We start from the raw sequence: 27,662 nt of genomic DNA on the forward strand, positions 1-27,662 counted from the left end.
TACATTTACACCCCAGATAAGGGGGGGAGGGGTTACCTCAGCATACCTAGTGAGGGGTAAAATTCATTTCCAGTGATTTGTTGGTAGATTTGCCAATATTTTGGATGGTTCAATGGTTTTCAAGCGCAAGGAAAATTTCCTATGTGGGACTGAAATTAAATCGAACCTGGCTACACTGATGAATAACCTCTGTGTGTGTGTGTGTAGAGGTGAGGAGGAAGTGTGGGTGGGATTAACAAATAAATGAAAAGAGTTTGAAAAGATTTATATATGTACATTGTATACATACAATACATACAATACAATACATACAAACAGAGATATGCAATGTGCAGTATTTGTATGTGTTTGTGTGTGTATATGTGTGTATTTGTGTGTATGTGCATACAGCGGTTCTGTGCCTTTGTATACTGTAGTGTGTTAAGGTTACCATCAACTAATACATAAAATATGTGTTCAAAAAACTTTACTGTGAACTAAAATAAATATAAAACTATAAGAATGTGGAAAAAGTAAAGCCATCTTGTCTGCTTGTAAAACTAAATGAAACAAAAATGTGTATGAATTTTTTTGGTTGTCTTTTTTTTATGTGCAGGATGAAAAAAAAAAGACCTTGGGAGGAGAATTCTGAAGTGCTTACAACTTTGACTTAGTCGAGGATGCACTGAAAAATTCATGAAAATATGTTTTCAAAAGAATGTTTGTTTGTATTACGCAACACCTGTTGCAAAATACCTGCTCCGAATTTGTGTCATTATACTTTTAAAATACGATCCATACCAAAAATACTCAAACTAGAACTGAAAATAAGTAGAAACTAAACTGTGTTTGTAAAAATTTAATTGAATAAATAAATTAAACAAAAGCTACAACCCTGATCCTAGATGAAATGAGCAGATACTGAAATGAAAACTTGCAAAAAATCCACACACTACCGTAACCCATACATTTGAGTGTGAGCATACTCAGTTGTGTATGAATGTCTATGCCGTGTGTGTGTGTGGTGTGGTGTGGTGTGGTATGATTCGAGTGTTTGCAGGAACTGGAATCACCAAACACATGTTTTCCGAGAAGCGGCTTGCCAAGCAAACCTTTGGGCTGAGCCTCCTCCACATCCAGCAGGAGCCGGCGGCTGGGCCAGCGCTCAGAGCCTGTGGAGTCTAGTTCCATCCAACCAGCAAATCTCTGTGAGCGGGAGGGAAATAGAGCGTGACTTGGGAGCCAGAGGCGCAGAAAAGTGGCCTTGTGACGGGAAGATCGCTGGTTTGAATTCCCAGAGTGGCTGGGGAAGTCCCAGGAGACGGGGTGAAGTGAGTTGTGAGTGAAGAAAAGCAGCTTAGAGAAGTGGCAACAATAAAAACAGTAATACACAACATTTAAAAAAAAAAAAAAAAAAAAAAAAAAAAACCCTAGAGAAGGCAATACAGGTCTATTGGAGAAGAAAGGACAATCAAATAATGTACAATAATAAAAAAGTCAGAGAAAACAACTTTGTTAAAGTAGGTCTCCACGTTTTGTAAGAGCAGGGATGTCACCTGGGGCCAAACATTGGGTTAATCAATAAAATCGTAAAGGAAAATTCCACCCTAAAACACATTAACACTGTTTAAAAACAGGGATTGATGACTTGCATTGTGTCTCGGGTGCCATTTAACTGTAGTTTATGCTTTTTTGCTATTGATTAGCTCACTTAAGGAGAGAAAAAAAGTGTGCTCTGCCTCCTCCATACTGTTTTTTTTTTTTTCTTCCTTCTATGTTTGATTAACATTGCTGCAAATCAGTTAGCAAACATTTATTTCTAGGGGTTGACATTGATTGAACCTCTCCAAGTCCTAACCTTTGGATATTGAGCTGCAGAATAATAAAAATTCAATATCATACAACAAAACAGAAACGGAAACACAACGTGAATCACCAATCCAAGGTTTTAAATAGCGTTGATGAATATTAGGCAGGAATTTTACTTTAATATAAATTCTACATTTTACTGGCATACTGGGAGCCTTGGGAAGCTCCCAACTCTGCGTGTGTGTGTTTGTGTGTGTGTGAATGTGTGAAAATTGCCACTTATCCCCCTGCAATGACTCCCCAAAGCTGTTGCTGTAAATCGGAATGTGTTAAAAAGGGTTAAATAAGAAAAGTGATTTCGCCCCGCTGGGAAATCGGGGGCCGATACGTCACCGCGTCAGTCGGCAGTGAGATTCCAGAGACACATATCTCAAAATCTAACTGGCGGATCGCCATGAAATTTAGTGACAGCATTCATGTTGACAGCCTGATGAAACCTAGTAATTTTGGTGACCCTATCACCTTCCCTCTAGCGCTACCGCCCGACGCTTCAGGGCATCCGCGTTTGAAATAATGTGCTTGCATGATATGAATATAATCTGATGTCCCGTATTTCCATCCTCTTCCTCCTCGCTTCTTTCCTTTTCCTTTTGGATGTGTCTCAGGCTGAAAATGGCTGACTCCCTGCGCAGGGTCAATTGAAGTGGGCTGATTTGAAACACATCCCTCATCTCTTCTTCCTTTCTGGTAGGACGTGAAGGGAAGGGAGAAAGAATTTTGCAAAGACGAACCAGTACAGAGCTTTGGGACGAACGCACGAACTCTTCTCGTGCGAGGCATTTGCGTAGTCTGGTTCAGTGAGTCAGGCAAAGCTCGTAAGGCCTTACACAGGCAAGCCATAGGTCACATATGAAGGCTCAACTCTGGGAATTAGTATGCTGAATGAGTGGGCATCCGCCGCTAGGGATTTTCATGGAAACTGTGTGTACTATACCATACACTATAGCTTCATGAAAATGCAACACACGCCTGTGTTCCAGTGATGAAAACCCGAGCCACTGGCCGCATCTGAAAATGACACCTGCAGAATTAGCATCCGGAATGCAACAGATATGTACAATGCTGCGGATATCTGGCGGGTCAGCTGCAGCGGTGGAGCCTTTCGTAGAAAAACCCAAGTCATAATCTGTCACTGAGATTAAAACTGTGCTACGGCTCTTAATCCTTCCCTGAGCGCGCGCACACACACTGATGAAGCTCGGCGGTACAAATCCCACTGAGGCAGCTCAAAAGCACGCTTTAATTGAAAGCAATCCACATATTTGATGGCGGCTGCCACACTGCCGTTTCTGTCAATGGGGGCGTTACGGTGATGCCTAGGTTATGCATGCGACAGAACTTTATCTGGGATCAGGACAGCACATTTGGCGGTGAACACAGCGGTATATTGTGTTGTAATGGTACGTGACACGCTTTGACGGCGGCGGCGCGTACAGCAGTTCATGTTTTTTGACGACATGCATGATTGAAATCCAAGCAGCGTAAAATCTCAGAGCAGCAGACACATAAAGGTCTTTGTGCTGCAATAGTGTTCATATCCAAAAAAGTCAAACAAAGCCACAGGACATCTTTTTTTATATATATATATTCCTATTTTTCCTGTTAGTGGAGTATGTTTTTTTTTTTTTTTTTTTGTGACCTTTCCGCAACCTGGTCTCTTTAACCACAAGGTCACCCCGGCTGCACCGACGACAGCGTGTGTGCGAACAGTGAAACGTACTGTGTGGATTCACAAGCTCGAGCCTCCCATCATCACCTGACTGTACAGATTAGAACGTAGTGAAATTGAGTGCCGGGGTGAAATCAAGTCGTGGGCCAGTTTGGCTTGTTTGGAAAGCTGTGTGTGTGTGTGTGTGTGTGTGTGACGTCGGCCCGGGGGCCACGGAGTCAGAGCTTTGTGAATAACACCAGCTTGTATCTTTAAATACATCACCAAACTACAAAAGGGGATCAGGATGGGGATTCGGTATGTAGGGCGTGGACAAAATAATGGAAACATGAGAAAGGACTTTGAAATAAGACTGTCACACACATGTCAGTCGGAGTAAGCTGCATGTCAGCCGCCAGTATATAGGTTATAACACCGAACACACATTTAGACACACATTTGCAGATACAAAAGGCTTATGTCATAATATATTCACTCTTCCGCTGAAATATGGAAAGTAAATACATTTGCCATTTATTTTCTTTCCAAGATTGAGCGACTGACCCTGTTCCCAGCATGCACTGGGTGGATGAGCAGGGCAACACCCCTGACAAGTCACGAGTCCATCACAGGGCTAACACAGCTCGACAGACACATCACTCACGCCCGCATCCGTACCTATGGGCATTTTAGAGAGTCCGATCTGTTTAATTTGCATGTTTGGGATGGCAGAGGAAAAACCCACGCAAACACAGGGACACACACACACACATGCACGCACACACACTCCATACAAAAAAAAGGACCCGCAATTGCATACAGAGCCGCTGAGCCACCCCATCTTTGTATTAGAAAAGGAAATAAAAGATGAGAAATTACTATTCGTTATTCTATTATTTTTTTTTACAACACAGACATGCACGAGATTCAATCATAACAAATGAATGGATTTCGTTAATGCGGCCCCATTGTGCAGCTAATGCCGGCAACGCTGTGCTATACAGTGACAGCATTTATTGAGTTTGCTTAGCGCTGGAGGCTTCGCTTGAATGAAAGACCAATATTGCGCTGCACAGGGTTAAGGACATGGATGACAGTAATTTAAGGAGGACAGAAGCTCTTCTGGAAGGACAGGGTGGCCTTGATCTTTATTAGGGTTTTCACATTATCATATTATACGGTGTTTCTGTTATTTTGTCCACCCACCTGTATACAGTGTAGCTGGCTTTCCAGTGTGTGGCGCTTGAGATAATTTTAACACAGTTTCGCTGTATAATTGAAAGGATTCAGTGGACACTGGGTAATGTGAGCATGTAGTGTATGTAGGTGGTGACAGCATATGTGAAACGGTGCCACAGAAGAGACCTCAGGCACAATTTAATTGCGTGGAGTCCAGAGATATGGTTGCTGCCACCGTAGCCTCTCTATATCTTACGGCGATAATACACAGGTATCATTTGGTTTGATAAGCAATTTTGATAACTCTTAGTGCCAAGAGCAGTTTTTCATGTTAATGAGGATGCTTCTTCATGATTCACATTAATGTGAGTGGTAACAATCCCCTTGTGAAACAAAATTTCCATCTCCATTGTCTCAAAGCTTTGCCTGTGTATCATGCCTTTTAATGATGCGGCAAAACATCCACAGCACCCACAGCAGCTGTTCTCAGCCCTGGAGTCAAGAGGTTGTGAGATCATTTGTTTTGTGTGAAAACCTGTATTTCCTGTGTACAAATTAGCTATCATGTTTTTTTATCTTTGTGTGAAATGGGGTTTTTCTTTGGGAAATAATGAACATTTGCAGCCTCGAGGCTCCTTCCACATTTTAATCAAGCAAAAATCATCATTTGGTGTAAAGAAGTTGTCATTTTGTGTGGATTGCACGCCAGAGGTTAATAATCGTGATCTCCGGTACATGTGTGCATTAAGAGTCTGTGCATGAGAGGGCTTAAACCCCACAGCTGCAACACAACCAAGTTACAGTATATTTTAGTGGAATAAATTCCACAGGCTCCATGGATTTCCCTACAGTAGGTACAGTTTATTCTGGGAAATTGCTTTAAGACACTGTGTAGAGACAAAATATGATGGCACTACATTGTTGTAGTGATTATCAACAAACTGTGCTCTAATTAGCTCTTTTGTTTCATTTGTTTGGCAGTTTGATTAGGCTAATAGCTGGAACATTTGCTATTATCTCATTCCAATGCAGAATTGGTAACCAGGTCTATTATTATTCTAAAGTTCATTAAATAGCTTATTTATTGCATAGATCAATGAGAAGGATAAGGCTGGAATAAAATGCAACACATTCAAGGTCATGTTGTATGCAAGCAAGAGCACATGATTCTCTCTTGTGCAGCCCACGCCTATATTATGTTCTCAGGTTTGTTAAATGTGAGACTCCACTCTCACAGAAGAAAACATACCGTAGTTACAAAAGGCACCGGGGTCTGTGTCGCGCAGTGTGATCTGTGATTAAGGCAGAATGCCCAGCGCCCAACAGTATCCAGAAATCTGGCAGCGGGTAAAATTGAGCTCTCTTGCTCAAAAGAGTCAGATGGAAAGGAAGGGAGCCAGAAATAAAAAGATAATAAATAAAGCCATTTCAGTGCTAGGCAGACAACCAAGACGCCCGAGCTGACAAGGGTTTATTTTTGCCATAATTTTAAGGTTGTGTGATGGCACTGACAATCATCACGAGAAAGGATTTGACCTTGTGTTTTCTGACTGATGATCAGTAGACGGTGCATTAAATTAATTTTGCGAGGAAGACTGTCTGTTTTGCACAAGTTGAGAGAGTGTATGCAGTGACAGCTTGGAAACCTAAAACTATGGTACAAATGGATCATATTAATAGATATTTTTTGTGTATTTGAAGTGGAGTGCAACTACATGTTGAAGCAGAACAAGTCTGTGCAAGCTTTTATGGAGAACAACGAAATGTTTGAAAGCCAAAACAAGAGAGAGAAAAAAAAAAAAACATAGAAACTTTGTATCTGCTTCTGCCCCGACAAAACAAAGAAAATGCCCAATTTCCCAGGATGGATGGGTTTGAAAATTTATGAGCAATAACTTTACAATCTTTACTTTATTGTCACTCCTCCAGCACAGTGGCATGGCTCTTACATAACCGCTGGTAAATGCGGTGCACTTGGAACATTCCCTGACAGCCCTCATATGAAAGCACCCCACCAGCACAGACCCAGACAAATAAAATGCACAGCACACTGTGGTACATAGCGGCGTAGATCAACATCTCAGAAACTGCTCCTTCAGGCAGAGTGAGGCATGGTGCAGCAGAATGCAAACACTCTGAACAATTCAGATGGCTACAACTGTAAGTACAGTGTGTACAGAATAGACTGTGAAAGCCGAGGGGAGTAAACGCAACACCAGAACAAGACTCTGAAGCACAATTTAATTGAAAGGATTCCACAGATCCTACAAGTCTCCGTTGGGCGGTAATATTTAGGTACACAGTGAAATGTAATTATGTACAATGTGTCTAAAGATCTGGCCGGATAAACAGACGGCAATATTTGCTGGGGATTCTTTAATTGGAAGGACGCCACAAGGCTGCTGTCAAAGTCAGCGAAAAGACTTGGAACTTGAGGACGGAGTTTTAAGCAGCTGTTAGGACAAGAAGAGTCTGTAGGAGATTATTTGTGCTTTGATCGAGCTTATTGCTGTGCAACTGTACCTCTGTTTGACCACCCCACCCCACTTTCACACCTCAGAGATTGATTAATTATTAGGACTTTTCCTTTATTGTTATACGTGTAGCTTAATGTGCTGCAACTGTGCTGACCAGGTCTCCCTTGAAAGAGATCCTCTGTCTCAAAGGAACAGTGCCAGATAAGGATAAATTAAAAGAAAATGAAAATAAGAGATAAGACTAAAAGAAAATGAAAAATGTTGCAGTTGTGTAGTACTACATAATACTCGCTGGGAATACAGTGGGTATTTCCAGCTCTGTAATTGGAGAGATAGTGTGGCTCGAAGCCAGCAAAGCATATCGTACACATTGCTTTATTTGCAGCGTGGTTACTAAGCTAATTAGCAATAAACAAGGAGCTAGTTATCCACCTTTGTGATTCACATGTTGTTTTGTATCTTACATCAAATGAATTAAAAACAGCTTTTCTTACAGAACTTGAAAATATTCCCCTACTTCCCAAACTTTTAGTTTTAGAACTTTTCATAAGTCTGAAGATTTTATTTATTCTATCCTCGCAGCCTTGTTTTATCCCTATGACTAGGACTTTTTTTTTTTACTGCTTCCTTTAACACTACAGTACTGACTTTAGGCAATGGGAGCCCATTCAGAACCCTATAGGAATTTATAGTGATGTCTTGGCCAATGGAAAGATACAATACAGATCTCACAATTTCATTCAGGTGGCTGTATTGAATCTTGAATGTGACTGAAGCATTTGCCAATTTCACGTGTACTCTGAGCATGTAAGTAAATATAAACTTAGATTAAAATATTATGTTGCTCATTAAAGACCTGTGGCTATAGTATTTAGATCAAGTGGCAAGTCCCAATCTATTTTTTCGCCAAGTGCAGGAAAACAACAAGAAATGGTCGGTTGTCAAGGCATTGGTACAGATACCCCAACAAACGTCCAGTTTCACAGTGAGTACCAACACAAATGATGAGGAAAACAAGAATTCAAAGAAGAAATTCTCTAATAAGGCAGCAGGAACTGCATGCCTCCAAGCAGCAACGGGTTGGGTCTCGACCCCAGTACCACGGCCACAAACAGAAACTGGGAAGAAAAATGCTGCACATCTCCAGAAAAAGCAGCTACAATTTCCTCCTCTGTCAAATGATTTTTAATGGAGCTGTACAGCTGAATGACATCAAGAATTGCAGGTGGCTCAACAATTGCACTCTTATCTGTAGCCATGAGGGACAGTCGAGTGAATGTTCAAAAATATGAACTGAATTGAATGAGGGACTATGAGGACATATTTTATCCATGAAATTCAATAATACAAGCTGCAGCATGGGCACCTATAGTCAAGTCAGTATTTTCACGAAATCCAAGGTAAGGCCTGCCCACTCTCCTTGACAAAAAAGGAAAAAAAAAAAGAAAAAAAAAAGAAAAAAAGAATTGTATTTGCTTGTTTGTTTTTCTCCCATCAAAACTAAACACTTCTTGTTTCCGTCCGTGGAAATGTCAGGGGGATTTATGTGGGCCACATTTCGTGTTGGTGGCCTATTTAATGGTACAGTGCACACCCTCCACAACGTGAAATGAAAGCATGGCTCTTTATGTTGCCAGCTATATTCAGTGCCAATCAAACTGACAAGTATACCCATTTCTAAATCTTGGATAATGCATCTGTGGGAAGGTGCTCTAAGTATCGATATGAATCTTATTTCCGGTCTGTCATACTCTGAAATGTGCTGGCTTACTGAACCCCTAAAGTGATGTACAATAAAAAACAGGCCCCAGGGCTCACATGTGTGCCGAGGTCGTGGTGGGGACTGCAGTGCCCCTTGGTGGAAATCTTGGCACACTACAGCTGAACTCCTGAATGACTCCTTAGGTACAGCCTTTCTTTGAGAAACATTTTTTGCACGTCATCCTTTAAAAATAGACTAAAATTTAGAGCACTTGATCTCTACACACAGCATAATTACTTGCTCTGCTTCTGAGACACAACCAGAGATTCGGAGTCTTGCTCAAGGACACTTCCACAGGGACACACACACACACACACACACACACCGACTATGGCAGGAATCAAACCTGTGACCTGGTTACAAAATCGTTCCTCAGGCAGCCCATACTTCATATCTTTGGAAATACTTGACCAGCGATTGAAAGGTTGCACATTCAGCCATTTTCTTTGGAACCCGCATAATTATTTGCTCTTTCAAGTGGTTAGGTACCGCAAGATTTGAAGATAGGAATCTACGTTAGTTTCCCCTCTCAGTCTGCTCATTATTCAATCATCTTCCCTTCCAGATGTGCTGCTAAGCCTGAGAGGCATCCAGCCGTAATCTCTGTCATCTGAATTTCAAGTTCTTTAGTCAAATCCTCCCAGCGTCACAGTTTGATTGTCAGATACAACACAGGGTTAAAAAAAAAAAAAAAAAAAAAAAAAAAACTTCAAAATGGTACTTACAGTGAGATTAAATGGTAACACAATATAGTCCACTGAGTCCAAAAAGTTGATTTAGGGATTATCCTGAAGTAGCAGGCACAGGTCTTTGTTCACCTTCGGCTGAGACTGTCCCATGCAACTACAAGTAGGAAATCTTATCCAAATTTAAACCTTTTCAGGAAATTAAATTAAAATGTATTTGTGTATCTTTTTAGTTTCTCTCCAAAGAAATCCTTGAGGATTTATTGCATCACATCTCTGGTTCCCTGCCTCAAGGCCGTGATGGTTGAAATACTTTAATTTGGTGTCAGGAGGAAATTTTGCCTTTGTATGTATCTGTTAATGTCCCAAAATTACTGTGGATGAAAATCCAATACAAACCAACTATTGGGTTGAACTCCAGTCAGCTTTCATTTATTCAAGATTCAAGAATCTGAAAGAGGTGCAAAATTCTTGACATTTTCCTGGGATGAGAGAATCTGATAAATAAGCCAAAAGGTACACACTAATCTGAAAAAACTGATCTCGCGGGGCTCACCATGTATTTGCAAAATGCTAATGAACCGAATCTAAACATCCCTGTTGTATCTTGTTATCCTGTCAACATGTTAGTCATAGTAGTTTTTATATTTGTCAGGATCTTCTGACAAACGTATAATGTTAAGAATCAATGACCTGAATTAAGAATCAATAATAGAGTAGCATCACAAGCCCGGCAACAATACTGTACAACTCACTTAGAGATGACTCAACACAGCACAATAATGCACTGCTGTAGGCTACATCAGGGGTAGCAGATCACTGACAATTCAAGAGACATGTATTACCACTGCACAAAAAAAAAAAAAAAAAAAATGTTTCTCGCTGTTTTCTTGTCATAAATGAAAGCACAGCTTGTGAAGTAACCAAGGCTGAACTGCTGTAGATCTCAAGACTCAACTCAGGTGTCTTTCCCTTTCATAGTCAGAAAAAAGTGCAAGTGAAAAGACCTAAAGCATAAAACTTTTAGGAATAATCTTGAAAAAATTTTAACTGACACTGTGAGGAAAAGCAGCATGCCTGCAGGCCGACAAGGCAACCGAACAATGTCACTCATATTTTGACTATTTAACACAATGCGTAACAATGCCAGCTTAAGCGGGTCAAAGAAAGGAAACACAGCACGTCCATATAACACGCTCAAAGATGACGCATAATTTTCACAAGATTATAAAAACTGCTGTAGGCTATGGGAGGGATGACAACTCTGACATTTCAGGAAAGGGCTTTTCGCACCACAAAGATAAGTGTGCAAGTGAGAAAGACTCTAAATTGTCATTATTGAAATCATAGCACGCTCAGTCCCCAAGTTGTAAAGCTGAAATTCTGCCTCCTTATTTTCGCAAGATCACAAACACGCTGCAGGCTTTGAAAGTGACTCTGTTTTTTGTTTGTATGTTTTTTTTAACTGTTCTATACACTGTATAGAGAAATATGAAAGACTGCCATTAAGCACTGCAAGCAAGATTTAAGAGGTGATGTCAAGAGGTTGGCGGCTCTAAAGACGTTCAGTCTAGATCTCACCTTATTTTCATTTTGCATCACCAAAGTGAGGTTAATCTCAACAAATAAATGTTTATCTTTCTCCTCAAGGTAAGATATCAGACTGCCAGACCTTGTCAAATTCTTGGAGCTTGTCTCTCAGAATAAATCAATTTTTCCCTGAATGCAATGTGCCTGTTTATTCATTGATCCACAATGTCAGTGCAAGTACCTCTTCTTTTTTCCCCAGTACATACAAATATATTTGTTTGTAAATTACTGAAAAGGTACAATATGTTATTATTTACTTTATCAAGTGAAAATGACCATAACACAGCAGCGGAGGTACATGAGTGTTGCTGATCAATACCAGCCAATCCACGTTTACTGTGATGGCTGCTGCTTATTGCTTCTAGTAGCATTACATATAATAACCTAAAATATGTTTGCCTTGCTGCCTATTTTCCCTGTTGCTTGACCTGATATTTCTTGCGGCCTTTTTAAACATTTCTAACCTTGTGTGTTTACCTAACTTGTGTTGCAGTGTCGCTCAATCCAGCTATAATAAATAAAATACAATTTACCTTATAACTCCCGACCTCATGAGTCATGCATACAGACGCAGATGGTGATACCCACTAGATGGTGCTGTACTGCGAAAGCAACATAGAATTACACAGTGTACCCTTTACAAATTAAGAACAAAGTATGGATTATGTTGTCTTACATTTCTCATGTAATAGGGAAAATATCTTCTGGAAATGCTCCGTGCAGTTTTTTTCCTAGAAAGGTGTTCTCTATAGTATGAAAGCCTTTATATTGGATTAAATGATGCTGGGCACTAATGGAACATATGTGAATTTACTGCAGCCTGTAACAGTGGATGTCATCTTGTGTCTCTTCCAATTTCAGCCTTCCATGCTTCCTTTATCACATCTGTAGATTGATGGCAGATAGCTGGTAATGGTGTCCAATAACCAAGAGATGACACAGTGTGTTCCTGCTACAGGTTTCGAGCGGACACCTGGTCTATTGGGCTCTGCTAGCTCAAAATTGGGGAAAATAAGCTCTTACATAATTTCTAACCTGGGGATATCTAAAGAAATTACTGATGGGAAATCCATATCTCTGCCCTGGGCCAAACTAAACAAACTGGACAATTTTCTGAACATTCGCTGTGAATGAGATGGCACATATGACACATTCTGTATTGAATGTCTGCAGGGCATCCTGTATACTGCCTCTTCCAGATTCTGTTGAGAGTGATGTTGAGTGCATATATGTTCCGCACAATGTCTTTTTTCTCTGTCTATATCATGACCTTCTGCAATTTCATGTACATCTGCAACTTGCCATATGCTGCACATACGTTATCTGCATCCACAAAGGCAGTGTGATTGGGAATTTAGTTGTAAAATGCATGTATACAGTTTAGACACTTTCTCTACATATGCACTGCATGTCTCTAGACTTGCTGATGTGGCTACTATACACATTTTCCACTTAATGTACTGTATATGCTAATATGCATCTGTTTTCTTCATATTCCTATGTCTTCTTTGTTGTATATTGCATAGGTACAGTATTTTGTTTACTATATCTCAGATTTTTTACATTTTAATATTGATCATGCTCTGCATTCATTCTTGCCTTGTCTTTCTTTGCCTTGCCTTTACTAAACATGTTTTAGTGTTGCAAGTGTTAGTTGCACAGGTTTATATAAGCCTTGTAGCTTTGTTCCATAGAGTTTCATCTTAGTCTTTATAGTGTTGCAACCGTAGCCTATAAAACATGTTATATAATGGAGTTAATCATTGTTCACTAGAAATTTAGTGAACACACTGGGAGCTCGACGCAGGTTCTGAGTAGGTGTAAAAGCAACAGCGCTTAGACAACCAGCAGACTGCATTCACCTCTTGTCGCTTCTCAGATCTGCTTACATTATAAGCTCGTTTGAGAGGGCAATTTACCGACACGAGTTGTTCCTCCCACTTAAATGCACTCAGTTTTGACAGTAGATCAAGAGCACCATCGCTCAATTTAGATGGGCCTTTCAGAGATTTAGCTCTGCAAATGGTGCAGGGCATCCTGCCACTGCTTAAACCATTATGCCTCTCTATCATCAAGGACAACATTTCGAGGGAACTCAACATTTGGATGACCCTCAGTTGAAGTTCAGAAATAGTCAGTGGCTATGTCAGACCCATTACTCTGAACAAAGTTGTTTATGCTGAATAAACAGCTGCAATTGCATGAAGGCTGAGTGGGTTTTCTTTTAGCTAACTCTGCGTTCACTCTCTGTTGTATGACTTCATCTTCTATAATTTCAAAAAATAGTCTCTTCCTCTCTCTCTCTCTCTCTCTCTCTCTCTCTCCATCTCTACATGGACTGTCTTTGTAAACCCTAGTTTTGGTTGAGCACTAACATGAATGAAGTAATTTACAAAATAGGAGGAAAAAGTCAATATGAGCTTGGTGTTTTCGTCTGCACTGCTCCAGTGGCTTCAAAAGTCAAAGCATTATATTTGAGGCAAAACAAATCAAGCACGCCTCAGGTCTTTAAACCATTCAAAGCCCTACTTGAAACCATTCCAAAACACATGGACTTCGCCAAAGTCTGTTAAAAGTCAAACCAAATTCATTTCTGCTTTATGGGAACTTTCTGGATTACCAGTCAAAGAATTTCAAGGAGAAAGTATCTCTGAGGAGCCATTACTCTGAGGCAAAAATCACCAAAAATGCAACACATTTTCTCACCCAAGAAGTGTTAGGGACCGGTCCAGCTGAATGTGTGAAGTGAAAAGGCATTGCGAGGAAGAGGAGGGAATTGCAAATATCAGTATGGAAAGGGGTGTTCAAGAAGGCAGACAGACAGAGACAAAATGATACTATTAAAAGTTGCAAGCACATCTATCGCTGCAGGCTAATGTTGGTCTGTTCAAAGTGCTGTAAACAGCAGCCAGCAGTGTATAGAGAAAGCAAAAGAGAAAGATGTTGTCTCACAAATGACCTATTGTGATGATTTAGCCCTATTTTTGAGAGTTTTGAGGATGGTTAGATCATCGGGGCGGACATGTCAACTTAGCTAGGCTGTTTCCTTGCCTTGGGGTGCAGCAGAAATTGGGCTGGCAAGAGCAAAAAGTGTCCATGTTTTCACTGTCATGCCTTTAACTGTTTCCCCTTCAATTTTAGAATTAGGTTTTACAAAAAAAAAAAAAAGAAAAGAAAAGAAAAGAAAAGAAAAGAAAAGGAAATGAATAACAACAGCTTTACAGTGCAGTGCTTTAAATGAGGAGGGCTTCTTCATGGTAAAATATGTTCTCGTGTAGGGAGCTGGTTTGAAGCTATAGCCATAGAAGTCATTTGTCATCTTTCTCACTCACTTTTCATTACCACTGCACTGTTTACTGCTTATTATCACATTTGTTACTGTTCTGGCTGTACCTCAATAAGTAGCTACTGCCTGTCTTTTCCAGCTGTGCCTTGGCAAAACGATTCTTGATCCAATGAACATTTTGCTGGATAAATAATACAACTGAATGAAATAAGAGCTAACAGGACAAAGTATCTCTCAGTGTTAAAATTGTTTTTGTGCTGCAGTGAAGGCAAGACCATTGTCCTTTTTAAAAGCACCCTCTGCTGTCATCTCAATGTATTCTGGCATTAAGCAGTACAGCTACAGGCCTTAGAATCCCCTTATGGGTTCAACCCCATGTCTAAGCACTGTGACCCCTGTGTGGACATGCAAATATCCAAAAAAAATCTGTTTGCATGTGTATGTGTGAGCTTGCCCCGAAAGTGGGAGACTCTGTCTGTCACAGAGGGTGCAAATGGACAAATACTGTACTTTTTCTAAAGCACACTGCCATGGAGAAAGCACACACACTGTGACAAACAGAGAGAGGGAGATAGAGAGAGAGAAATCCCCTCTAACAGAAGCAGAACGCATAGAGTTGGAGCTCCCTCTAGGGGTAGAAGCAGACATATAACCTGGTCAGGCGTCCTCTCTGTCAGTTCAGTCATCTGTTTTTAAAATTGCATTCTGCTGAAACCATATTTAAGGAAAAATAAACATCCTTAAATATTGAATAGTTGTGTCAAATAACTGTGGAAACATCACCGAACCCCTGAACACTGAGCTGCTGGATATTATAAAAATACTTAAAATTACAAAGTCACATTACTCCTTTGACCTAGGCTGCTCTAATTAGCATTTATGAACATGAGGCTCACTCTATAACCCAGAGACAAGCGCTCAGCCTGACATTTCACATCAGAGTAAAAGCGAGGGAATGCATTTGCATTGCAACAGTACATTCTGCAAAGATCAAGCAGGACACTGTTTGCAACAAAATGCAATTTAATAACAAACATGTCATGCTACTCTCTGACATCAACGCATGACATCAATAGAAAGACTCTATAAACTACAGTACATAAAACTGAATTATATTATTTCATTACATGCAGTTGTCAGTGCTGTGTTGAAGCTTGTTTGAATATAGCTGTGCTTATATATATATAGATCTGTGTGGGTGAGGGGATAATGAATTTCTAGTCTTTGTGCGAGTGTAGGAGGGGAGCTTATTGGTAATTTTGAGTGGGTGGGTGGGTAGCTTACAGGTGGGAAAGAGAGCAACCATTTTTTAAAATTTTGCATAAGTGGGAGGGTGACCAATTTAGAGTCTCAGCGGGTGAGCAGGGTGGGTATCGCGCTTATTTTATAGTCCTGCGTGGGCGTGTGCGTAGCCTATTTGCAGGTTTATAAGGAAGGTAATTTAGTTGTAGTCCTGTGCGGTGAGGGGACAGGCTATTTGCACTTTCATTTTGTGTTTATGTCTGTCAGTGTGTGTGTGTGTGTGTGTGTGTGCGGGGGAGTGTAGCTTATTCACAGTTGTCTCCAGGTGAGGGGGAAGTTGTGTCCATGGCCTTCAGTTGCTTCAGCTTGGCTATCACTTTTTTCCCCATCTGGTTAATCTCAGACCTGTAGGTCTCCTCCATCTGACTCTCCCTCTGCTGTCTGGGAAGAGGAGATTTCATCATAACACACACAAATATACAGGAATATACAGGAAAAAACGTTACAGGCTGTGATGGAGTGGTAAAAAAAAAAAAAGGGGTAAACTATGACTTCCAGTTTGTCATCATGCCCTTGAGTCTACTAGCAAACCTTATCTCAGAAACATAATAAACGCATTAAATTATCATGCTGCTAGTATTACATTATACTGATTTGCTGATAATGCTTAACTCCCCCAACCCCAACTGCTTCACTGAAGTACTATACTTTATATAAAATTTCAAGGCAGTGGCACTTTACATGTGTATTTCCATTTTATGAGACTTTATGCTTTTCCTGCAGTACATTTCAGAGGGGAATCCTGTACTTTTTACTGCACTATAAGCAAAATATAAAATACAATATGTTGTGAGAGCTGAAACTAGCCAACAGTATATGGAGCAGTTAGACCTACAGCACTGACGCTTCTTACATGTCAATGCATCAATAATTTAACACTCTGAAAGAAACTACACCTTACTGCTAATACCTATTTACTTACATTTTGAATACTTTTACTTATATTGGGGTATTTTTCTGCTACATAATGCATAATTCCTAACTGCTGGTCACAATCCATAATTTTATTAGCAGTGGCAGTGATGATGGTGGTGTTGAGCTCCCACCTGGTTGTCACACCTCTGTTGAGGCTTTGGTTGGAGAGAAGGCCCTCCGCAGACAGGAACTCTGCTCTGATCATTTCTGGTGTCAGCTGGACTCCTGAGTCGCCAGACCTACACACACGCGTGCACACACACACACACAGACACACACACACAATCTGAACATGAGGGCAGTGACTTCTCTTGAAACCTGAAAGCAATCAGCAGTTGAGCTGTCTAATGTGTCGCGATAATCACCATGATAAACCTATGCACTTATGATAATCCATTCAACACTTTTCCATATCCGCTTATTGCCATTCAGGGTCACGGGGGGATTGACGCCTATCCCAGCATGCACTGGGTGGAAGGCAGGGAAACCAGTTATGATAATGAGATTTCAATTAATCTAATTAATGCATTCATTACCCAATATTTCAATTCCAATATACTTCACATAAGGAGAATGGTAATAATATGAACTCTGTCTCTTAAAGCATGCAGGAGCTATGGTGGTTTCAAGATAATTAGTTTTTCCTCATTAATATGCAAATGTATGCAGCAAGGTGCAAAATCTAATTAGATAATCTATAATGTAGGGGAAACCTATTGTGTAAGTGTTTCTATCCTGTATTGTTCATGAGTGTGTGTAGGCATAGATGCATGATCACAGGACAGGGCAAAAAAAAATGAAAACCAATGATATTTTTGTATATGTCCTTTAAATCTCTGTATTACTTATACATGTATTTTGTTTAGTTATGTTGTCATGTCTGTTTTCTTTGTTTTGTATGCTTTGATGTTTTCTCATATCAGCTATTTTAGGAACCCTGGACATGGAGACTGAAATAAATAAATAAAGTGATCACCAATGACTTTTTTTTTTTTTTTTTATCTAATACAAAGATACCATGTAAATGAATACGTCTGTGCTTACGCTTTGTCCACTTGTCCTGCCAGATCATCAGGAAGGCCAACAAGAGGAGGCGGAGCTGTGAGAGGAATTATATCTGTGCTGTAGTCGATAGACCTGAAGAGAGACACACATACACACATACACACACACTCACTTTATGCCCTACAGAACCAGACCAAACATTACCAAATGGAGACAATGGTCAGATATCTCATCCATCTCAGTTGGATGAAAGGATCGCCCAGGGTTGTTTGAAATTTCAGTTTGAACAGGAATGATAAAAGTGCTCCTGAGTAAAGGCTGACACCCCCTGAGGTCAAAATAGTCCACAGCAGAATTAAAACAAAAACAGAATTTGGCAAAACGCTGTACTAACTCAGCCTGCATTGTGTTTTGTCCAGGTGAGCCTGTCTAGACTGTGGCATCACTCTGAACAGGAGGATGAGGACATGAGATCTCTGTGTGGCCCAAACATGGAAAAATGGACACATGGAGAGATGAAACGAAGGGCTCATAAATCTGGAAAATGCTCTGTTTTTTTGAGCTACAGAATTGTATATTACATAAGAGGTCATAAAATAAAGCTAAATAAACAGTATTCACACACAGTGTTGGGTCACAACATGCCCCTACAATACATTTAGAAAGAGGGCCCGTCTCTTAACACCTGTGAGCATTACAGATTAATTAGTTCTCACTGTTCCACAGTTTGTTAGGAGCAGCAACATGACAGTTCTTTGTTTCTCTCTCACATACATAATTAAACACTCATCCCTCTCTTTCTCTCTCGCTGTCTTGCTCACATTCCCTTTCTGTCACAGTCATCCGAAATAAATCATATTGTTTGTACTTGCAAGACAACCAGACACTGGCACTGGGGGTTTAACTGAGGGTGTACTGATAGGAAAGTTCAAGGAACTTTGCATGGAAGCTGGGGTAAAGTAATTAAAAATTTTAAAAGAATTTAAAAAAAGAAGGCCGCTATGTTCATGTGTGTGAGTGCTATCAGGCATGAGGAGAAAATTCTATGTCCTTGGCAGGCGGATGATTAAGCAACACAGGGAATATAAGGAAACACAAGAGGTAGACAGGAAGATGAGGAGAGAGAGATAAGAGAGAGATGAGACAGGGAGAGAGAGATTTGAACCCACGCACTCATGCGGTGCATGGTGCGAGCAGCAATCGTCTGAGCCACATGGGCGTCCGGTCCAATAGCGACTTGAAATGGTCTCACATCTCTCTGAGAATGAGATTTGCCTGATTAACTTTGCCACTTTCACTCTGAGACTTAAATAGGCTTTTAAGGGGAAATCCCATCATGCGAGGCAAACTGGTATTCTTTGTGACTGTATGCACAGGAGGAGCATGCAGCAATGCACCATGAACACACCCGAATAGCTGCGTGCTGTGTTCACTAATACAGTACATCAAAATATAATAATTTATTCAATGTCCATTTAGACTACACATTGAATAAATCATTATTTCACTGTGTAAGTGAGTGCGAAAGGGAGCGTGGGTGTATGTTTTCTTGCATACAATATAGCCTAGATACTGTATGCACGCGCACAAAGCATTTAAGTTTTTAGATGTAGTGGAGCGCTGTGGTTACTCACTTTAACTCTTTCATGTCCTGGAAAACAACTGGAGACTGAAACATTTCTACCTCCCAGGCACAAATATCTATCCCAGTGAGTTATTTAGCCTAATACTGGGTCATAGTTTTGCAAGATGCCTTAACAGACAGACTGATTTGCACGAGAAACAAGTGACAACATATTTACGGTCAGTGTTTTCTTGCATTATGGCAAATTAAAGGCTGTCAAAACATGAAGAAGATTTTTACAACTGTGAAATGATCTTGAAGAAAAGACCTGATGTTTTCAAAGTCACAAGCACTACAAATAAAGAAGAGAGACCAGCAGCAACCCTGGCTCTTTGTCAGGACCTGATGGGCTATAGAGCAAACTGAGCTCACTCCATAGAGCCTTAAATTCAGAATCAAGCATTAAAATCCCAGTTGAAGACTGGCATAATTACATAGAGTAGCCTGGCAGTTGCTTGTGGACACTCAGATGTGGGTTTTATATATCTTTTGTCCTAGGAGATATGTTTGTGCAACAGTGTTGCGGTTATGAAATGGTTATGAAACACTGAAGAGCTGTTCTACAAAGTTGTAGTGTATCTTGGTAACTGGAAAGAGATAGAGATTCAAGGTAGGATTATTCAAGGTGTTTGATGAAAGGGCATTATGAAAACACACACACACACACAATATTGTCCGTATGACTGAAGAACAGATAGCTACATGCTACAGTAAATGTCACAGATATATTTATTAACCTGATTAGTTAAGATGTGTGGTTTCAATGGGATTTGGCCTGCAACTGCAGTCTGAAAAATACAATATAAAGCACCTCTAGTATTACTAAGAGTAGCAAAACAATACTGTAAAGGTCTAATCAGGCTGCATCTCATGAACCTTGGAAATTTGCCAATCAATAATGTCAGGAGACATCTTGAGACCGGTAAATAGCTGCTGTCTAAGCCCTAAACCATTGTAGTGGTGTAGTGGTAAGCACAACAGTATCATTGCATAATAGCTCTGTCTGAGAAAGACAGACACCTCTGTCATCCTGACATTATAACCAGAAGTCTTCCTGTTCAAGTATAAGCAACATTGTTTACACTGTTTCATTCCTTCTGTATATCTCAGCTATAGATCAAAAGATTAAAGGTCAATGAGTGTGTCACAGGATGTGCTTGTAAAAATGTCAAAAAAAAAAAAAGTCCAGACTGCTGCACAGTACTTCAGAATATATCAGCAATGCATTGCCAGTTGTTGATCAGTGTTATTTAAACAGTCCTTTTGACCTTGATGGAAGAAATTTGATTAGAAAAGAGGCCTGCGACCGGAAGGTCCCCAGTTCAAATTCCTCAACCGGCTGGGAAAATCTGGTCAGGGTAAAAACACAAAGCATTCCCCTCTGTAAACAAATACAAGGTAATTGTTGATCCACGGCTGCTCCAGGTGGAGCTTCTCAGCAACCAGCTGAGACTGTGGTTCCACTTGGGACCGGCCAGGTGAATACAGCTGTCCTTTTCAGGTTTGGGGTCATTTGTCTCAATTTGAATGTCTTATTACTCATATTGCTTGGTTAGCTCAAATAAAACGAAAAATGAGAAATGGTAATGTATGCAGCAGTGCTGTGGCAAATAAAAAGGTGGGCAAACTAAGACAAGACCAGATAATGATCATAAGAAAAACGAGCAGTTTAAAAATTTTTGGGAACCTGCACAGGTGTTTTCAATGATGTTGGCTGATTAGAGCTGTGCTAAAGTTGATGTTAGGTGGAGCTATACTTGGTCCAAGATGATGTCAGCTATGACCAAGGTCAACTCCATAGGCTTTTTAAACCGCTGCTATTTTGACATAAATAGCAGGTAAACACAGGTGTTACTAATGGCACAAATTCAGTTTCTGTTTCACTGAGGTTTAACAGAGCCAGGGTCCTGGTGTTGTGCATGCTGGCTCACTGGAAAGGCTCTTCTACACTTAAACAAAACAAAACCTTAATTAATGTCATTAGTAACACCTGTGTTTACCTGCTATTTCATGTCAAAATGGCTGCTGTGAAAAAAGGTCTATATTCAGTGATAGTGAGGGGATAAGTTGTTCCAACAGCAGAAAACCTGTCCAAGGAGAGCCGGCATACAACCACACAGAGCTGAGTGGAGACAGAGCTGAGCTTATCCTCATATGACTCCTGCTTATGATACCTGTACATCCAACAGCATGACTTGATGCTTTCAAGATTGATGTCAACTAGTGTCAAAGCTGCCAGAGCCCTGCTAGCACAGACAACCCTCAATCTGACTTTGCCAAGCACAAGTTTGAGTCCCATTCTGGATTTTAGACAACCTACCTGCGTGGGGCCCAGTCACTGGTGAGAGTAGGTAGGTTGGTTAGACAGTTCAAAGTGACCGAATCAAAATTCTTCCAGGTCATGACACCCTTAATCACTTCCTGTTGTAAGTAAGGAAAAACACAATATTTGCATTATATGCAACATATTAGAAACACAACCACAAATTGGTTTAAAAAAAATATCTTAGAGTGAAGATCGTTCTTGATGACTGACTCAAAGAGACACCTACACTACTCACAAAAAGTTAGGGATATTCGGCTTTCGGGTGAAATTTCAGGATGAACCTAAAATGCATTATCACCTTTACAGGTGAACTTAATGTGACCTTCTGTAAACTTTTGAATGCACATGTCCAACTGTTCAATGTTTCAGTACTTTTTGCACAAGTTGCTATTCTCTAACAAGGAGTTTAACGGCAAAATTCACAACAGGTCATCGAGGTCGCATCATTAGGGAACGGCTGCTGGAGACTGGGGTACCTCAAATGGAGTGGCCTGCACTTTCTCCAGACCTGAATCCCATAGAAAACCTATGGGATCAGCTGAGTCGCCGTGTAGAAGCTCGGAGCTCTGTACCCCAGAACCTCAATGTCCTGAGGGCCCCCCCTTCAAGAAGAGTGGGATGCCATGCCTCAGCAGACAATAAGTCGACTTGTGAACAGCATGAGACGTCGTTGTCAAGCTGTAATTGATGCTCAAGGGCACATGACAAGTTATTGACATTTTTTGTTGTGGTATATCCACCACTGTTGTTGGCTTTTGTTTCAAGAAATTGTTTGAGATGAGGAAATCACCAGTGTATGCTTCTACTTAAATGCCCTACTTTCATGATATAATATCACTGTAGCGTGAACTTTTTGTATTTTCCATAAATTTCACCCGAAAGCCAAATATCCCTAACTTTTGTGAGTAGTGTATCTGAATTCACATACATTTCAATCCAGTAGCAAAGCAATAACTCTGTAAACAATACCTGAAAGACTTGTGCATGTGCTTTTTGGAAAGACTAAAAGTACTTAACAGAAAATACTCTAATACTGGAAAGTCTGTAAAAACAAAAGGAAAGGAAAAAAACATAATTACCTTACGATCCAGAAACTTCTTCTGAGTGTTCGGTGTCTTGATGCCATACATGTTGCTTTTAGGGATGGTGTACCTGCATAGACATCACACTCTTATTAGTGCCTGTTAACAGTCAGGGCCTAATTCGCCATCTGTCAGCGGAAAGAGAATTACTGAGTGTGGCCTGCAAGCTTTTTATTTTAAGTTTTTTTTTACACCATGCTGGTATTGCCACAGCACCAAGTCACTGAAGGGTAATGCACTCCTCTATAGCTAGGCAGAAACAAATTTCATGTACTCACTGAGCTATTATAGTCATGAAAGCACCGCGGGACTTTGTTTTTAACAGTGCTATTGAATGAAAATACATATCTTAAAATAATGATACTGGAGGCTGTTACCTGGGCAGAGGACAGAGGTGGAACTCTAAATCGCTCTCCAGGTATTTCGGGGTGGGTTTGTAGGTCTGGAGGCCTGGAGCTGGGTTCTAAGAGGAGTGTTAGTGAGGAAAAAAACATGAGTTAAAAATGCCGGTTGACATTTACTTTGGATTAATAAAAGATGAAATAAATGAAGTGCCTTACAAAGATCCTGAGTGGGTTTGCTGGGACAGGTCTGAGCAGAGCCTCGGGGGCAGTGAAGGTCAGGCCGACAGCCTCCTTCGCTTCTTTCTCCTCCTCCTCCCCCTCGTCCTCCTCCTCCTCTTCATACTGCTTTTCCTCCACAGATTTAGGCTCCTCTGATTCAGGAGACGAGGCTCGGATTACCTTGGGTAACAACTCGTCCTAAAGGGGGAAACCACAGTGAACAACATGAATATGTAATCAATGGATGAATGAATGGATGGATAGATAGTAATGACTGAATCAACAAATAATTGTAAGGCAGGGTGTGTACGGGAGAGTTCCCCCGGAAATTTGAATGAGGTTAAAGTATTCTGAAAAGACAGGCAAAATTCATAAATCCAGAGGGGCTGAGCTGGTAAAAAACAATGTGTATCATTTTTTTTTTCTCTTGATTTTCATGGATATTGTAACCAAATGAAACTAAAAAAAATATTTTAGGGGGTTCCATCTCAGGCCTCAAGGCAGTAAAAGCTAGAAATTTTCAAAAGACTGTAGACTGTAGACTATGGACTGTAGTGGCTAATAAATTGACAGCTGAGGAATGAATGAATGAATGAATGGCTATGATGTTGGCAAAATCTGAATTTGATAGTGGAGGTGGTGTGTTGTTACCGATGCTCCAGTGCGAAGCGGTCTGGCCAAGGTAGTGGGGATATATTTGTGTATTGCCTCCCAGGCGCACACAGGCTGGTAACCCATCAGCTTATAGTGCTGGGGGACCTAGAGTACCACAACAACACCAACACATTATACATTAATGGAAAGAAATTATTGCCAAAACTCCAGTTTGACTGCAGTAAAATGACGCAGACAGTCACATTTTAGTAGCTGAACACAATTACAATTTAGGCTCTGTAGCCAGTGGGTTGTCCTTAAGTTTTTATCATTTATTCGGTAAAGCTAAAAGGCTTCTGATGTGTCTTTTTTAAAGATGTACAGCAATAACATGGGCATGGCAAATAGGAAGCTAATACATCCACCAAAAAACAAAAAAACACTCTAATACACTGCCAAATACTGAGAAAAGGTCTACAGTGTGTTCAACACAAAATAAAGAAATACCATTCAAAGAATGCCTTTCAACACTGACACGTACTCTATTAAGAACCAAAGGTAGACCAGTGATTTGTAAGTGGTATGTTTGGTTAACCTCGTCTTACGCACGTACTTGGAGCTTGAAGAAAGGAATGTGTTTTTTTACAGGTACATCAATTGGATCCACAGGCACTGTGACCAAATTACTGGGAACCTATAAAGATCAAAGAGATAAATGGCATTATGTGTTCACTCACACACCACTGTTGACAGAGATACTAGGGCTCTGTGAAAGGGCTTTTCCTGAAGGGGCACCAGGAAAATGAAAGCCATCTAATCAAAGCACTGAAACGTGAGCATCCTTTTTGATTTCACTGTGACATCAGAGATTTATAAGGTGAACTATGAATGTGAATTCCTCAATGTGGAGGTTGATAATCTTTCATTGGTTTTCTGAGGCATTTTGGATTTCATTCCATGGTTTAGGTTTTGGATTCAATAGGTTTTAAAAAAAAAAAAAAAAACTATTTGGTTTGCAAAGAAAAGCTCAGTAAACTTCTCTCTCTCACACAGGCTGCTAATTACAAGTATTTATCATTAATGGGTTAGTACAATTCAAGATACTCCTACGTTAAACTACTGTAGCAACCTGCAACCTGCAGTGGGCTGTAATCATGCGGTTTATCTTAATTAACATTTTCCTTATTTTTAGAACTGGGTGTTTTCAGGTATGCTGTACACCCACCAGTTGGTCGGCTTCATCAGAGAAAACAGGAAACGAAAATGCAAACACTTTGTCTGGAGAAATCTTCAGACCACACACCGTCCCTTCGTCTTCAACTGAAATAGAAAGAAACATGAAAAATGCAAAGGTGAGTAATAAAACAATGTGAAAGGTAAATGCAAACAGTGGGGTCAGTGAGCAAATGTTGCCATTTTCAAATGTATGATTACATACACGCTGCACCATAAATAGCCCTGTCCCTGAAGCATGTATGTATGTTCTGGGAACCTCACAACACCCTGTGGTGATTTCATTTAAATTTCACATCTAGGAATAAATTAAATTAAAAATGCTTTACTGATGTGACATAAAGAGTATGGAACCTTTCTGTGCTGCGGGCGGGTTCTTCATACTGTCCACCAGCTTCTTCAAGCAGGCCAGTCTCCGGTTCATGCGACAACGAATAACAACCTGGAAGGGACAGGAGAGTGCAGCATGGCGCTGTTTTAGCCAAGTTACAGTTTATTTACACCCACCTACTCCAGCCTTGGAAGTGATGCCAAGAAAATCATTATATTACTTCTACTTTGTGGCTGGACCTTGTTTAGCAAGTACAACAAAACCAAGTTGTGCTTGCACCTGAGTACACTGTGAAACATCAGAGAAAGTACTTACAGCTGCAACTATGACACTGTATGCCTTTGTAACAGCCACTGAGCACATGCTTAAAAGGATCAAACAATACTCCTATTTTAGCATCATATATGCACCTGAAGATGAATGCCTGCTAGCTATAAATTGAGCCCCTACCTGTCTGACTTTCTAGATAAGCTGCAGGAAACCTTCAGAGTCACTGAGGAGATTTTAAATACCATTCAGACTCTATAAAAGTCGAAGAGAACAGATTTGAAAGCACAATTGGGTGTTTACTTCTCAGACTTGGAACCCCGCAGCCACCTTTGTCCTACTCTTGTATTACTGTGCAACAATAGACAGTAAAACGTGTCTGTCAGTCAGAAATAGCTGCAGTTAGATTTCAGTGCAAGACAGAGGTCACCTGAGGCACTCGGCAGTGTCAGCCGAAGACGTTCTTGAACCAGCCCACAAACCAGCCAATTTAATGTGAGTGAGACTGCCACCAAATCACACCATTTTGAAAAAGCCTGCTATCCCTATGAAGTTGAAGGTTTGCTGTCCATCCATAACACAAACCCTGACATGTTGGCTGATATTCAGTGCTTCGTTGTTAAAATAGTACAGGAATTTTTCATTAATATGCTGCCTCCAATAGAAAGACTCCAGTGTTATCTCACATCAGCCATTATTATCTCATTTGTGTTGTAATTTCAGACAAAATGGGAATTGCAGTTCACCTTAGCTCCTTTCATGTGGACTGGTAGTGATGCTTTAATAATAACAGAAGAATTTAAAATTGGTCCCTTTACATGTAGCTCAAAGGGAAGAGCATGGCATTAACACTGACAGTTAGGGGCTGGATTCCCACTGGGACCACCCATATGAGCTCAGATTATCCCACCTTTGGGCCCTGGGGAAAGCACTTGCTATTAAAATTGTGAATGAAGGGATTTGTCAAAACTAATTTTAGAATATAGATTAAGCTGCATGTAGCCTCTACAGTCTCTTTTTCTATCTCATGTTTATTCCATACTCCATTTATGGGTGTTAAGCAATTTACATATGTAATTAAAGTCTCTGCGTAAGGCCTAAGCTCTCCCTCCACTGCTGTACGTTGGGGCCCTGCATGTTTCTGGGCTTGTAATCTTTTTCATTTAAAATTGTGCCTGCATGAGCACATATCCAACAGAGACACTGCAAATTCATCAACACACGCGCCAGTCTTCCAGGGGCCACAGAATTATTCAACCTGCTTTCCAATAGTCCCAGCTCGCACCAATTCCAAAAATTTAAGCACTCATCACACTGTGAGCCACTTTAGATGTTAAGTGTTCACTGGATGATGTATATCATGTTATCATGTATACATGTTACATCAATAGAATGAAATGCACAGAGGTTACTTAAATAGAAATATCTGATAATATATTAAAGTCCTGACTTTTGCACTCATTTTTGCTGCTTGTAATATTAGGTAATTAAAGAACTGAAGTTTATTCTACTGTTTCTCTGGATCATATGATATATTTACTGAACTCCACCATACTAATGGTCAATGTTAGCTATCCCTGCTTTTACTGGACTGCACTTAACCCAGCAAAATAGTTCATGATATGGTGTGACTTATACATTTGGCCAAAATACCCTTTTAACGATTTACACAGACTGAGACGAAATGTTCAATACCATTTTCACCTCTGTAGGTCGAGTGGAAAAAAATAAACCTTGCAGTCACTCCAAAGCTGCCTTATTTACACAATGTAGCATGTGTATTCGAAATACATGCCTTGCAATAAAAAAAAACTTAATCTGGGCGTCTAACTTCTCTAACTCATGTATTTCAAATACACGATACATTAGTTTATTTTTTCATTTTGACTGAGCCAGGCTAACGACTCCCAACTTCAAGTCTTTCTACTAAGCTAACAAAAAACG

General features: G+C 40.3%; 1 protein-coding gene across 4 annotated transcripts in view; it reads right to left on the reverse strand.

Moving 5' to 3' along the window:
• Positions 1–404: 404 nt before the first annotated feature.
• cfap221 (cilia and flagella associated protein 221) overlaps positions 405–27,662 on the reverse strand; it is a 43,724-nt gene continuing 16,466 nt past the window's right edge. For 3 of the 4 annotated variants that reach the window (XM_030071604.1, XM_030071612.1, XM_030071621.1), the window contains exons 15-25: positions 25,475–25,562; positions 25,113–25,207; positions 24,501–24,581; positions 23,945–24,052; positions 23,291–23,491; positions 23,108–23,193; positions 22,728–22,800; positions 21,643–21,743; positions 17,738–17,830; positions 16,825–16,932; positions 15,482–16,159 (exon numbers count right to left, since the gene is read on the reverse strand). In XM_030071604.1, the coding sequence (XP_029927464.1) occupies positions 16,024–16,159; positions 16,825–16,932; positions 17,738–17,830; positions 21,643–21,743; positions 22,728–22,800; positions 23,108–23,193; positions 23,291–23,491; positions 23,945–24,052; positions 24,501–24,581; positions 25,113–25,207; positions 25,475–25,562 (1,170 nt within the window). In that variant the 3' untranslated portion in view covers positions 15,482–16,023. Of the gene's footprint in view, positions 1,186–15,481; positions 16,160–16,824; positions 16,933–17,737; positions 17,831–21,642; positions 21,744–22,727; positions 22,801–23,107; positions 23,194–23,290; positions 23,492–23,944; positions 24,053–24,500; positions 24,582–25,112; positions 25,208–25,474; positions 25,563–27,662 lie in introns of those variants that run through there. The other variant, XM_030071629.1, reaches the window with a different exon arrangement.

This window comes from Myripristis murdjan, chromosome 2 (assembly GCF_902150065.1).
Source record: "Myripristis murdjan chromosome 2, fMyrMur1.1, whole genome shotgun sequence".
Lineage (NCBI taxonomy): Eukaryota > Metazoa > Chordata > Actinopteri > Holocentriformes > Holocentridae > Myripristis > Myripristis murdjan.